General features: G+C 38.0%; 1 protein-coding gene across 2 annotated transcripts in view; it reads left to right on the top strand.

Moving 5' to 3' along the window:
• PROS1 (protein S) overlaps positions 1-15,360 on the top strand; it is an 84,001-nt gene that overhangs the window by 22,092 nt on the left and 46,549 nt on the right. For both annotated transcript variants that reach the window (XM_039480566.2, XM_010338910.3), the window contains exons 2-3: positions 4,134-4,291; positions 7,249-7,273. In XM_039480566.2, coding sequence (XP_039336500.2) covers positions 4,134-4,291; positions 7,249-7,273 — 183 coding nt within the window. The remainder of the gene's footprint in view (positions 1-4,133; positions 4,292-7,248; positions 7,274-15,360) is intronic.

Below are 15,360 nucleotides of genomic sequence, written 5' to 3'. Positions count from 1 at the left end.
TCTCTCTCAACTTCAATTTCTTCAGTAGGAAAATAGGGATGATAATTCTGTCTTATAGTTTATTTCCTTGTGTGAATATCAAGTGAAAGAATTAATTCACGCTTTGAACATAATTATGTATCACACCAATTTAAAGCATTGTTGGGCTGAACTAGATGAAATCCAAATTTGGTGCAAATATATTGAGACAAAATTTTGTATTAGCTTAATTTCCCCTTAGGACAGAGGTATAACAGTTTTTATTTATTAATTTTTTATTGTTTGTTTATTTATTTTGAGATGGAGTCTCACTCTGTCGCCAGGCTGGAGTGCAGGTGGTGCGATCTCGGCTCACTGCAACCTCTGCTTACTGGGTTCAAGCAATTCTCCTGCCTCAGCCTCCTGAGTAGCTGAGACTACAGGCGTGAGCCACCACAATCCAGCTAATTTTTGTAATTTTAGTAGAGATGGGGCTTTACCATGTTTTCCAGGATGGTCTCAATCCCTTGACCTTGTGATCAAGAGATCCCAAAGTTCTGGGATTACAGGTGTGAGCCACTGTGCCCAGCCTAACAGTTTTTTATTTTCTAATATTCCTCTCAACAATAGAGACAATAAAACTTCCTGATTTTTGAAAAGCTGTAAGCAATAATTAATGGATTGCAGGTCTGAGAGTTGGGATGCCTATGATCTAGCTGTAGTTTTGTTGTTTATTTACAATTATGGGAAAATATGTTGCATGCTCTTTATCTGAGTTTTGTTCTCTCTTAAATAATAAAGTTTACTATGTTTACTTTTTTTTTTTTATTTTTATTTTTGAGACTGAGTTTCGCTCTTGTTACCCAGGCTGGAGTACAATGGCGCGATCTCGGCTCACCGCAACCTCCGCCTCCTGGGTTCAGGCAATTCTCCTGCCTCAGCCTCCCGAGTAGCTGGGATTACAGGCACGCACCACCATGCCCAGCTAATTTTTTGTATTTTTAGTAGAGACGGGGTTTCACCATGTTGACCAAGATGGTCTCGATCTCTTGACCTCGTGATCCACCCGCCTCGGCCTCCCAAAGTGCTGGGATTACAGGCTTGAGCCACCGCATCCGGCCCCTTTGTTTGCTTTTATAAACTTAAGTGGACATTCCTAAGAACTCGAAAACTTTGACTATCCCTGGGTGATTTAGACCTTGGCTTTCACAAGCACGATACAGTATGTGTTATTACACTTGTTCTGTATTCTTTAGTGGAGGCCCATATGGAGAAGGAGATGTTCATAAAAATCACTATCAAACTCCCAATTCCAAAAGTTAGTATTCTGTAAGGAAAAAAGGCTAAGAAGTGAATATTTATGGTGCTTTTTTCCCTAAGTGCATTTAGCCTTCTTTTAAGAAATTCAGTCAATTGTATTCACCCTTCAATGAAAGTGTTGTTTTCCCCAGAAAGAATCACATATTTGCTGTGAAGTTCAAAAAGTCCTAATTTTTGCTGTATTTGTTACAGCGGAGTGTGCATAAAAATACTTGAAATAAATGAGATAATTGCCCAAGTATGGCTCTTTCATTGTTGACAGGACTGTCGTTGGTCAGTCAGTAACACACTTGGCAGATAGCACGATCACAAAGTATCATCTTTTATATCCATACTGCCTTTATTTAATTTCTATTTTAATGAACATAATAAAGATAGCAAGAGATAGGGTCATAAATCTAACCCAAACAATTTATTTGTTTAGACTTACATTTAAACTTCTGCTTTGGCAAGTCGGTCATTCCTTTTTTTTTTTTTATATAAGTCAGGGTCTTGCTCTGTCACGCAGGCTGGAGTTCAGTGGTGTGATCATAGCCAGCTGCAGCCTTTGACCCCCAACAGGCTCAAGTGATCCTCCTGCATTGGCCTCACAAACTGCTAGGATTACAGGCGAGAGCCACCATACCTGCTCCTGTGCTCTTGTTGATAGATATTTAAGTCATTTAAAGTTTTTTGATCTCACAGTGTTTCAATAAATAATCCTATTTTTTCTAGCACATGGGCCTGCATGTAGGACATACTTAGAAGCAAAGTTGCTGAGTTGAAGAGCGTATGTGCTTTAAATTTTACCAAATTACCTTCAAATAAAACCTACCAGTTTATGCCCCACTACCGGTATACAAGAAGACATGTTTTCCCTTACTCTCACCAATAACTGATATTACCAGTTTTAAAGTTTTGCCAGTCTCATATACAAAAATATAATTTTTAAAATAGTTTGATTTGAACATTTTATTATATTTATGCCCTTTTTTCCTCTGTAGTGATGGTTTGTATGATTGTTTGTATTGTTTTCTTTATAGTTTGTTTTGTTTATATTTTAAAAATTATTTTATATACAACCATACATACAGGCAATTCTGTATTGGTCAGCTTATCTGGATGCTATTTTTTCTATTCTATATGCTGTTAAGTATTTTATTCCAGTCTGTGGCTTAATACTGAACTTTGTTATTTTTGTTGTTGCTGTTCAACTGTTTAACCATTTTTATGAAGTCAAAGTTATCAATTTTTTCTCTCTGCCTCCTGTATTTTGTGCTTTGCATAAAATTTTCTTTTTCTATGAATTTTTATTTTCCTGTTTCTGTGAATAACCAAATGTGTTAGCCTATCAAGTATCTCTCAAACAGCTGATTGGGCTGTACTCCTGTATTTCTTTATCTCCACAGAGATCAGAAAGGGTTTTCATTAAAAATGAGAAAGTTTACTACTTTTGCTTTAAAGATGGTATGGCTTCTTCTGTTTTGTTTGTTTGTTTGTTTGTTTGTCTGTTTGTTTGTTTGTTTGTTTTGATAGAGTCTTGTTCTGTCACCCAGGCTGCAGTGTGGTGACACAATCTCAGCTCACTGCAACCTCTGGATTCCTGGTTCACGATTCTTGTGCCTCATTTTCCTGAATAGGGGGATTATAGGCATGTGCCACCAGGCCTGGCTAGGACTGTGGCTTTTAACCTAGGCATTTCATCATGTTTTTTTGTTTTTTTTTCGGATTTTTTTGTTTTTCAGAGTGAGGGTCTTACTGGCTGGAGTGAGGTGGCATGATCACAGCTCACTGTAACCTTGGACTCCTTAGCTCAGGTGGCACTCCCGCCTTAGCCTCCCAGGTAGCAGAGACTACAGGTGCACACCACCATGCCCAATTAATATTTTTTTTTTTATGTGGTGGTGCACTCCTGTAATCCCAGCTACTTAGGAGGCTGAAGCAGGAGAATCGCGTGCACCTGGGAGACGGAGGTTGCAGTAAGCTGAGATCACGCACTGCACTCCAGCCTGGGTGACAGAGCAAGATTCTGTCTCAGGAAAAAAAAAATATATAATATGTATATTTACATATTGTATACATATAATTTATAAAATTATAAAATTTTATAAAAATTATATATAAAATTATAAAATTTATAAAATTATAATACGTATATATTATATACATATAATTTATAAAAATTATATATATAATTTTATAATTTATAAATATATACATAATTTTATAATATGTATAATATATATAATTTTGTTATCTATATATAAATTATATATATTATCTATATATAAAAAATTATATATAGGCTGGGAGTAGTGGCTCACGCCTGTAATCCAAGCACTTTGGAGGCCAAGGCGGGCGGATCATCTGAGGTCGGGAGTTCAAGGCCAGCCTGACCAACATGGTGAAACCCCATCTTTAAAAAAAAAATTATATATATATATATAATTTTTGCAGAAACGGGGTCTTGCTTTATTGCCCAGGCTGGGTTTGAACGCCTGGGTTCAGGTGGTCCTTCAGCCTCAGCCTCCCAAATTGCTGGAATTGCAAAGATGAGCCATCACGCCTGGCCTAGCATGTTTTCTCCAATATAGTCCTAATGAAGGAAACATTGAATATTATCTGGTGTGTTTAACCTCAAGTATAAACTTGAATAATTTGTGTAGACCATCATACACGTGCTGCAGCTGCACACCAAACCTGCTCTCTGAATTGTTAACCAAAGTGCTGATGTATCTGTGTTTTTTCTTAGTTCGATGATTTTAAATGTCATACAATTCATAGGCAGAAAATGATTTTAATTCTTATTGTTTAATAAAACAATATACTTTAAATGGGGAAATGCTTAATTCATAGAAACTTATTTTTTCCTTCAGTTTTGTCAAAGCAACAGGCTTCACAAATCCTGATTAGGAAGCGTCGTGCAAATGCTATGCTTGAAGAAACCAAACAGGGTAATCTTGAAAGAGAATGCATTGAAGAACTGTGCAATAAAGAAGAAGCCAGGGAGGTCTTTGAAAATGACCCTGAAACGGTAAGCATCTATGGAAACTCTCAAGTCCACACATTTAGACACACCACTAGAGCCGACTAAACATTTCCAGCCTGAGCGCCTTTGTATTCCATTTTAAAGTCAATAATTTTGTGTATCACCTTCCACACATAACCACTTCCATTTCAGGAGGAAGTACCTTCAGAGGAACGTGGGGTTGTTTGGCAGACATGATCACCGATAACAGCTTGTTCTGACTAAATTATAGTTCATTATCAGCAAATAGCATTGATCTCATGGTTTGTAAATATTTTCTTCTAACCAGAATTTGATAGTGTTGGGGGAGGGGAAAGGAAAACTGAAGTGTTAGCGTGCGTGTGTGTGCTAGTTTGGATTGTTATCACAGTGCTTCATTAAATTTCTCCATTGGCATTTTATTTTTATTTTTATTTCTTGAGACAGTCTTTCCGTTCCCCAGGCTGGAGTGCAGTGGCAGGATCTCAGCTCACTGCAGCCTCCACCTCCTGGGTTCAAGAGATTCTTGTGCCTCAGCCACCTGAGTAGGTGGGATTACAGGCATGTGCCACCATGCCTGGTTAATTTTTGTATTTTTAGTAGAGTCAGGCTTTTGCCATGTTGGCCAGGCTGGCCTCAAACTCCTGCGCTTACAAGATCTGTCTGTCTCGGCCTCCCAAAATGCTGAGATTATAGGCATAAGCCACTGCGCCCAGCCTACTGCTACCTTACATGAACGATTTTAAGTACATTTGTAGATATCATCTGTTACTATTATTTGAGACAAAGTCTTGTTCTGTCACCCAGGCTGGAGTACAGTGGCATGACTGGCTCCCTGGTTCAAGCGATTCTCCTGCCTCAGCCTCCTGAGTAACGGATTACAGGTGCACGCCACCATGCCCAGCTAATTTTTGTATTTTTAGTAGACACGGGGTTTCACCATGTTGGTCAGGCTGGTCTCGAACCCCTAACCTCGTGATCTGCTCATCCCGACCTTCCAAAGTGCTGGAATTACAGGCATGAGCCACTGTGCCCGGCCCTTTCTAATGTTATTGAAATTTTAAATAGATTTTAAATAGATATCAAAGTAGTGGGAACAGTGTAATAAATTTCAGTATACAAACTGCTCCACCCCTTCAGTAATGAGCAACCCTCTGCCATCTTGTTTTACCTCTTTTTATCCCATCTATTCTAATTTTTGTTTTGTTATTCTGGAATACTTTAAGACATGCCTGTCTGCCCAAGACACCACGTTGGTACATCACTCATTAATATTGAGAATGTGTTTCTAACATCGTAGGTATATTCTTACACCTTAGCCTCTAAGCAGCAAAAGCGGAGTGAGGGAGAAAGCCTCAATGCAGAGAAGGAAAGATAGGAAGGAAAACTCATTTCTGTGCTTCCTCCCTTCCACAAATTCTAACATTGGTCTCATAGACTGAAGACCAAAAAGTGACAGAAAGAGCAAGACAGAAAGGGAAGAAAGGAAAAAAAAAAGTTACCTTTTTCTTGAGACAGGGTCCTGCTCTGTCACCCAGGCTGGAGTGCAGTGGTGTGATCATGGTTCATTGCAGCCCTGACCCTCCTGGCTCAGGGGATCCTCCCACCTCAGCCTCGTAAGTCACTGAGACTACAGGTGTGTGACACAGTTTAGTCTCCCAAAGTGCTAGGATTACATGTGTGACCACAGTGCCCCCATCTCACCCCCGCCAAACATGTGTTACTGTGTTAGGATTCTCATGATTACAGGTGTGGTCATTTTCAACCCTTACCCAACCACTTACCGTCCGCATCCCGAATACCGCAGTCCACATTTCCACTCCCCACGCTACTGCTGATGCCGCCACGTCTCTGATATATACGGTTGACAGTCACAGCATCACCTTTGAATCCCATTATCCATTGTGTAGGTTTACATGTGAGAGGAGGAAGGAATGAGGCCTTTGACTCAGTTCTGGATGACCTTATGTCGGTACTTACTAAGTGGTAACATTGAGCATGTCTTTGTTTAGAAATTCTGGTTTGTCGTGAGGTGTTCTTGTGCTGTTAATGGTACACATTAGATATATTACGGCTTAAGAATGCTTTGGTGGACCAGCCTGAGAACCTTACTGTCAGAAATTTTAAACATTTTTCTCCCTTTAAGAAAGCACATTCTTTACTTCAAATGGCTGATTTACAGATAACCTTTTGGTACACAACCAATTTGTAAGTAAGGTATTACATGTACGTAGATGTACAAGATAAATGTCTACTTTAATTCACTTCAAAGTACGTCACTGTTAGCTGGGCACTTTGGCTCACATCTGTTATCCGAGCACTTTAGGAGGCTAAGGCAGGATGGCTTGTGCCCAGGAGTTTGAGACCAGCCTACGCAACATAGTGAGACCTAATTTGGCCAAAAAAAAAAATTCACAACAAAAAATTAGCTGCGCATGATTGCATGTACCTGTAGTTCCAGCTACTTGGGGGACTGAGGTGGGAGGATTGCTTGAGCCCAGGAGATTGAGGCTGCTGTAAGCCAGGGTCATGCCACTACACTCTAGCCTGGGTGATGGAGAAACCTTGTCTCAGAAAGAAAAAAAGAGTATGTTACTGTGATTCAACATTGAATCTCATGTGGGCGATCATTATGACCTATAATGTTTCAAATGGTTATCGAATCATTATGGAAAAATTAAAGGATATACAAAAAGAGGGCATGTATGATTATATTTACCATCTTAAATAGAGCCTGTTTTCCTATTACAAGTCTTTGAAACATGATTAATTGATCAGTATTGCTTTAAGCCTAAGTATCTTCTTTGTTTAATTTTATTGTTTTCTTTTGGTATATTTTACTATATAAAAAATTATAATGTGAAATGATCATTATATGTAATTTATTTGTATCTGTAGCATAAAAACACATTATAAAATTAAGTTTTAACTATATAATGTGATTTAGGTTTGCTAAGATATATGTTTTCTTTTCTTCTTTCTAGGATTATTTTTATCCAAAATATTTAGGTAAGTTCAAAACATCTCAGTTGCAGTCTTCGAAATGGAAGGGTACTTAGGTACGTTCTTGTCTAACCCTCCACCCATTTATTCTATCCAATATAATTTCATTATCCTTAGGGGTGAGATTTCACTTTATATGCAGTTTTGTTGACCTTTTATGTAAGACACGTTGACAAATTTGGAACAGTTCTTTAATTACCACATGAGATTTTAAATTTTAATGTTTTTCTTTTTCATGAAGCCCTTGGTGTGATGCTCAGTTATATTGAGGTGCAAGACGTAGTCTGTGAGCATATGAGTTTTCAAGGGTTAACGTTTTTTTTTGTGGGGCGGACAGGGTCTTGCTGTGTTGCTCAGGCTGGAGTGCAGTGGCATGCTCTTGGCTCACTGCAACCTCTGCTTCCCTGGGTTCAAGTGATTCTCGTGTCTCAGTCTCCCAAGTAGCTGGGATTACAGGCATATGCCACCACACCCAGCTAATTTTTGTATTTTTGATAGAGACCAGGTTTTGCCATGTTGGCCAGGCTAGTCTTGAACTCCTGGCCTCATGTATCCACCTTCCTCAGCCTCCCAAAGTGCTGGGATTACAGGCATGACCCACCCTACCCAGCCTTAGCTGCTGTATTTTAAAAGGGCAGTGGGATATAGATACACATCCATGAAAAAGATGTTTTCTTTTGTGAAGTTACATGTTACTCCTCACTTTTCAAAACAAAAAACAAAAATTTGTGCCATTAAAGTGTAGAAAAGATAGTCTGTCAAAACTATTTCAGCTTTTTAATTTTAAATAGAAACATAAATATTTTATAATAAAAATAGACAGTATTTGGCTCTTAAACATTATATGTGCATGAACAAATACAGTGTTAACTCTTGCTTTTGGTAAGGCCATGTAATGAGGCTGTGTTTTTGCAGACACATCACTCTAGAGCAGGCGTCCTCAAACTATGGCCCCCCGGGCCCGCATGCGGCCCCCTGAGACCATTTATCCGGCCCCCCGCCGCACTTCAGGAAGGGGCACCTCTTTCATTGGTGGTCAGTGAGAGGAGCACAGTATGTGGCGGCCCTCCAACGGTCTGAGGGACAGTGAACTGGCACCCTGTGTAAAAAGTTTGGGGACGCCTGCCCTAGAGGATACATTCCTTTGATCAGAGTACATTTGCATAAAGATAAACACCATTTTAATACAGCATTATGTGTTCTGGGGAAGTTCCTTAGATAAAATAGTTTTCTTTTCCCCTTGTCTTTCTCTTAAGTTCCACTTTTCTGGCCCCAGCTAACTTTTTCTTCTCTTTGCCTATCTTATTTGGAAACATGGTAAAAAAAACAAAAAAACAAAGTTTAAAACAAAACAAATTAAAACAAAAATGCAAGATGTGAGCTCTAGTCTTAGACCTAAAACTTTTTAGCTGTGTCAGGGTAAGCAAGTTGCTTAGCTTTCCAGATTCTGTAGTTTTAGATGTGGACTATATTTTCCAACTTCAGAGCTTTTAAATCATCAAATAAGTATGTATACATAAATAACTTACTGTGTCAAAATTTCTTCAGATGTATTCTTGTTTAATTAACCCATCATATAAAACAAAAATTACTTTTCATTATGATTTGTTTTTATTTAAATTTCATATTTTGGTTTTTATTTGTATATAGGCATGTGTGGTGAATTCCACTGTTAAAAACAATTTTTAAAAATTTCCTAAGTTAAACTGTTTTTGTTATTTGATGTTCATATTCTATAGGCCGATGGCTCTAATTTGAAAAGGAAAACAATTCTTTCTTTGGTAAATGTAACAGTAGTTTTACTAACTACAGCAGCTTATACAGGTGATCCTTGCAGTGAGATAAGGTCACCAAAGAAATTAAAGAACTGTAATCTACACATTTGGGGCAATATTTAGACTCAGTTTTCAGGGGCTAATAAAGCACGTCAGTTGGTCTACATGTTGCATGTATCTTGAAAACATGCAATTTGGAAATAATTACTCTGGGTTTCATTATAGCTTTTAAATTGTGTTCTTCTCTTTTTTAGGAAATACAATAAATAATTACCATTTCCATACGGCTAGTATCACCTAATGGAGTGGGTGTTTCTATTAATGAGAGAGAAACTTTCTGGGAAGAATCATAAACTCTGAACCTAAATATAAACATTAGAAGTCATTTTTTTTTGACATGAGTTGGCAAAAAATAAGAAAAAATTAAAAAATAATAAAGAAGGAAATTACTTTTAATTTCTAATTCCTGCCGAGTTGATGAATTAGCTCAGAGTGCTGACTTCCTTCCTTCAGATCTTCTCTAAAGAAACAATAAGATTCCGGCCGGGCGCGGTGGCTCAAGCCTGTAATCCCAGCACTTTGGGAGGCCGAGGCGGGTGGATCACGAGGTCGAGAGATCGAGACCATCCTGGTCAACATGGTGAAACCCCGTCTCTACTAAAAATACAAAAAATTAGCTGGGCATGGTGGCGCGTGCCTGTAATCCCAGCTACTCAGGAGGCTGAGGCAGGAGAATTGCCTGAACCCAGGAGGCGGAGGTTGCGGTGAGCCGAGATCGCGCCATTGCACTCCAGCCTGGGTAACAAGAGCGAAACTCCGTCTCAAAAAAAAAAAAAAAAAAGAAACAATAAGATTCCAAGCACTGATAATAACAAAAGAAAATGAACACCAACAAGAAGTGTGGGACCTGCTGCTGTGTGTGGTGGGGGAGTCAGGCTCTAACCGATAAGGCAGGAGCCATAGACCAAACGGAGCGATCTGAAAAATGACCTGAACTTTCCCACGGAGAAAACAAACACCAGAAGTATAATAGAGCAAACCCCGAGTGACGAGAAGTTTCGGAATAACAAAAACAGAGGTAGAAAGAAGTGAAATAGAAAAAGAAAAGTGAGCATTGACAAGAGCAGATTCTCAGGCTTTGAAAACGTGAGTATGTTAGGCTGACACCTGGCAAGGATAATCAAAGAAAAACAAAACAGAGAAAGAGGAAATGCCAATACACAGAGTACAAGATAGAAAGGGACACTTCTCAATGCAACACAGATTAAAAAGATTATCATAAGTATTACAAAGAGCTATATCAAATATATTCGGGAACTAAATAAAATGGATGTGTTCACAGAAAAATGTCACATATCTGTAATTTCACAGGAAGCAATAGAGAACTCAGTTATATAAACAAGAAACAAGTTAAAACTGCAGCCAAACTCGTCTTCTTCCTATTTCTCCCAAAAACTCAGATCTAGATGGTTTTACAAAAGAACTCTTCCAAATTTTTTAAAAAATTGTTAATGTTTCTCTTATTAAGAAATTGTCCTAAAAAATGAGCTTATTCTTTTTTTTTTTTTTTTTTTTTTTTTTTTGAGACGGAGTTTTGCTCTTGTTGCCCAGGCTGGAGTGCAATGGCGCGATGTCAGCTCACCGCAACCTCCGCCTCCTGGGTTCAGGCAATTCTCCTGCCTCAGCCTCCTGAGTAGCTGGGATTACAGGCACGTGCCACCATGCCCAGCTAATGTTTGGTAAAAAATGAGCTTATTCTAAGAAGCTAGTGCAATCTTGACTCCAAAACCAAATAAGGACAACATTTAGTAAACCCATTTTAAAATTTCAGTGAGGGAATGAAAGAAAAGAAAAATATAACTCCTTTTGATTTCTGAATTAATTATAAATAAAATGATATTCAGTCCAATCTTAAGTGTGCTAAAAATAATATCATGATAAAGTAGAATTATTCCGGAAATTTAAAGATGATTTAACATCAGAAAATCAGTGGGGTACAGTGGCTTATGTCTGTAATCCCAGCTGCTCGAGAGGCTGAAGTGGGAGGATCACTTGAGGCCAGGAGTTCGACACCAGCCTGGATAGCATAGTAAGATCCCGCCTCTAAAAGTGTATTATTACCTTGGTTCATCCAGAAAAAGCAGTTGATAGAGTTCACTGCTTAGTTATGATAAAAGCTTTGGTCAAACTAAGATTGTAAGAAACGGTAGAATAACCATATAATTTATCTCCCAAATTTTTACACTTCACTTCAGGATTAATACTGCACAAGGTAAATGTCGGCCACAAAAAGAATAAAATAGGATTGTTTTGGGCAAATTGGCATGAGAAAGGAGGGGAGGGAAGAAGGAGGGAAGGAAGAAGATAGAGAGAAAAAAACAGAAAAAGAAAGAAAGTGAACAAAATCTACAGTAAACATTATACCTAATGGATAAACTTTACATACAGTTTCTTTATGGTAGAGATCAAAAAGAAAAGTACTGGAGGTTACATTCAGTGCAATAAGGAAAGAAAAATCGGGATTTTATAGATCACAAACTATAATATCTACCTGTTATTATTTTTAATTGATATAATACTGGAAAAAATCAAATCCATAGACAAAATATTAGAACACGTAAGATATTTAGATAATTCTATGACTCTCCTATAAAATCCACAGTAGTTTTTTTTATGTAAGCAATAGTCTAGTAGAAAATAAAAAGATGATATCATTCACAATAGCAGCAAATCCCACAAAATATCTAGAAATATCTTAAGAACACATAAAAACCCTATGGAGAAAATTTTAATACTCAAAGACATAGAAAGTGAATTAAAACCATGGAAAGACATTTCATGATCTTGAACTGAGTGATGCTATGAAGTGATCAGTTCTTCTCAAATTGATTTTATTTTATCATATTATATATACATATTTTTAGAGATGGGGTCTCACTATGTTGCCCAGGCTGGTGTCAATTCCTAGGCTCAAGCAATCCTCCGGCCAGGGCATCCCAAAGTGCTAGGATTATAGGTGTGAGACACTATGTGTGGCCATCCTCAAATTTATATGTTCAGAGCAACATCTTTAAAAAAATATTTTTGAGAAACTTAGCAAAATCATTTTAAAATTTAAGTGAGGGAATAAAAATCTACACATCTAAAATAAAAAAGAGAGAAACACCTCATCAAATATTAATAATACAAAACTATAGACATAAAACCATATGGTATTTTCAGAGCATGTAGGCTAATGAAACTGAACAGGGAGTTCAGAGAATGACTCATTTATATATGACAACCTAGTATTTGATAAAGATGATACTGTAGGTCACTGTGGATTATTTAAAGATGGTATTGCAAAGAGTGGCCAGATATTAGCAGAAAAATAAATGTGGGTTTCTAATTACCACCAAATGTAAGGTGAATTCTAGGTGGAATAAAGACAAAAATGTTAAGATAAAACTATGAAATTAAGGAAAAAATATGAGGGAATATCTTTGTGATTGATGGCATGGAGGGACATTTTAAATTCCCAAACTGTAATGTGAAATAATACATTTGATTATAACAAAATTCAGAATTTATCTTACAAGAGAGACATGAATGGTAAGATTAAGAGACAAATGACAGATTTGTCTCTGTCAAATAAATATCAAAAATATAAATATCAAAAGATGATATTTATAAATGTTTAAATTTTTTCAAATCCACAGGAAAACCCAATAAGGACCAATAGCAAAATGGTAAAACAAACAAACAAAAAAAAATGGGGAAAATTTTCAAAAAAAAAAAACTTTCAGGTTTTGAAAATGACATGAAAATATGCTCCATCTCCTTAGAAATCAGAAAAACAATGATGTATTACTTTATTAACTATTGGTCTGGCAACAATTAGAAAGCAAGGATGTAGAAATCCTCATACCCCACTGGTGAGAATGCGCGTCTGCAGAGCCACTAAGTACATTCCTACTTAATGATCCCACAGTTCCACACCTGGGTATCTATTCCAAAGAAATTGTTATGTAGCTACTAAGGAGACATGCATGAGGATGTACTTTAAACCTTCTGGTAGATGTAGAAAGTTGGAGATAATCTGAATGTCTCATTGGTAGAATTACCAATGGTGCTTGCATACTGTGGTGTAACACTTAGTGGTTAGTAGCAACAAATTACATGTAGCGGCATGGACTGATCATAAAAATAAAATGCTGTGTAGCAAATGTTAGAGAATATGATATATAATACAAAACCATTTATGCAAATGAAAAAAAAGCATGGACATGAAATGGTAAATATGTATTTTTAAGAACATTTACAAAAAATATTTTAAAAATACACATAACCACTGGGCGCAGTGACTCATTCCTGTAATCCTAGCACTTTGCGAGGGCTGAGGAGGACGGATCATTTGAGGTCAGAAGTTCGAGACCAGCCTGACCAATATGGTGAAACGCTGTCTCTAGTGAAAATATAAAAATTAGCCAGGGGTTGTGGCAAGGACAGTAATCCCAGCTATTCGGGAGGCTGAGGCACGAGAATAGCTTGAACCCAGGAGGTAGACGTTGCAGTGAGCCAGGCTTGTTACACTGCACCCCAGCCTAGGCAACAGAGAGTCTGTCTCAAAAAAAAAAAAAAAAAAAAAAAAAATCCAACAAAACAAAATAAACCATTGGAATGATTGCCTAAAGGGTGAATGAAAGTAGAAATGGAGGAAATGGAGATAGATAGGGATATATGTGTATTTTCTAAAAGCAAATGATGTGCTTTTCAAAGACCAGCAGTGGTAATGTATGTGAGAGGGGCGCAGTATGGATAACTCAGCCCTGTGCTCCTCCAGTCAGAGCAAGCGAACATTCAGCCTTTCATGTGCTGCCTCTTCCGTGACTTAAAGACAGAGGGATATAAAGTAGTTTCTTGGAGAAATAAAACATTTACCTGACTCTTGCTCCATTGTAAGTCCAATACAACCTTTGTGTAGGTGTCGGTGGCTGTTCGAGCTATTTTTTAGAATTGCTAAATCAAGACAGCTAGGATAGTGATATCTGTAACAAGTGGCAAAAGGAAATCAGTTTGATTGTTAATGAAACTAATGGTGATAAATATAAGTAAAGGTATATGTAGGCAGGTCTTTCCTAAGATGTTCTGCCTTGACCACCAGAACTTGAAAGGGTCCATTTCTTTCTTTCTTTTTTTTTTTTTTGAGACAAAGTTTTGCTCTTGTTGCCCAGGCTGCAGTGCAATGACGCTATCTCGGCTCACTGCAACCTCTGCCTCGCGGGTTCAAGCAATTCTCCTGTCTCAGCCTCCCGAATAGCTGGGATTACAGGCATATGCCACCACGTCAGGCTAATTTTTGTATTTTTAGTAGAGATGGGGTTTCATCATATTGATCAGGCTGGTCTTGAACTCCTGACCTCAAGTTATCCTCCTGCGTTGGCCTCCCAAAGTGCTGGGATTACAGGCATGATGTGGCCAGCCCAGAAAGGGTCTGTTTCTCAGCCTTTCCCTCCTTATGGTCCTAATTTCTGTTTTTAATCCCTTTTCTTGTGGGAGCTTCTTCATCAGGTTACAGAAGTGGAGACAATCTCCCTCCAGCTTTCACCTTCCCGTTTACCCTTCTCCATTTTTTTTCTAGCCTGTTGTGTGGTAAGAAGGAGAAGTGGGAATATGAGGGTTCTGTACCGTACAGCTTTGGAGTAGCAAAGCAACTGGCTCACTGTAATACCGAAAGCACTTTTCCATGAAAGTATTGTCATGCATATTAGTGCAGGCTTCTATATAAGGTGCCTTATGTGTTTAAGCTAATTCGTTGTCTGGCCTGGGTCCTAAACCCATATGAAACGTGTGAAAGCCTCAGGGCTTTCAAATTATAGCTGTTATTAACTCTAAAATTTCTCCAGAGATGCAATATAAAGCTTTCTCAAAAATGAGGGTTCTAATGAAGTTCTGACACTAGAATGAATGAAGTCCGAGAGTAGATGATTCAAGAGGAAGGACAAATGAAGCAAAGTTAAGACGACTCAAAAGCTAAAGCTACTTAGGTTTCGTGGGACTGCGTTTGGCTCTCGTCCCCTCTCTGTCTCTGGCACCATGTGGCCTTACTACTTCTGTCGTGGGACGATGCACGAAGAAGCCCTTACCAGCTGATAGCACCTCAATGTTAGATATCCCAGCCTCCAGACTGTAAAAAACATAACAATATATTTTTCTTTATGAATTACTGAGTCTGTGGTATTCTCTTATAGCAGCACAAAAAGGGCTAAGACAAAAAATTGGTGCTAGACATGGGGTTGTTGCGATAACAAACCTGAAGATGTGAAAGCAGCTCTGGAG

The sequence above is a fragment of the Saimiri boliviensis genome, chromosome 18 (assembly GCF_048565385.1).
Source record: "Saimiri boliviensis isolate mSaiBol1 chromosome 18, mSaiBol1.pri, whole genome shotgun sequence".
NCBI classification, from domain to species: domain Eukaryota; kingdom Metazoa; phylum Chordata; class Mammalia; order Primates; family Cebidae; genus Saimiri; species Saimiri boliviensis.
Note: the sequence above shows the minus strand (reverse complement) of the source record. Positions and strands in the feature narration are given on the sequence as shown.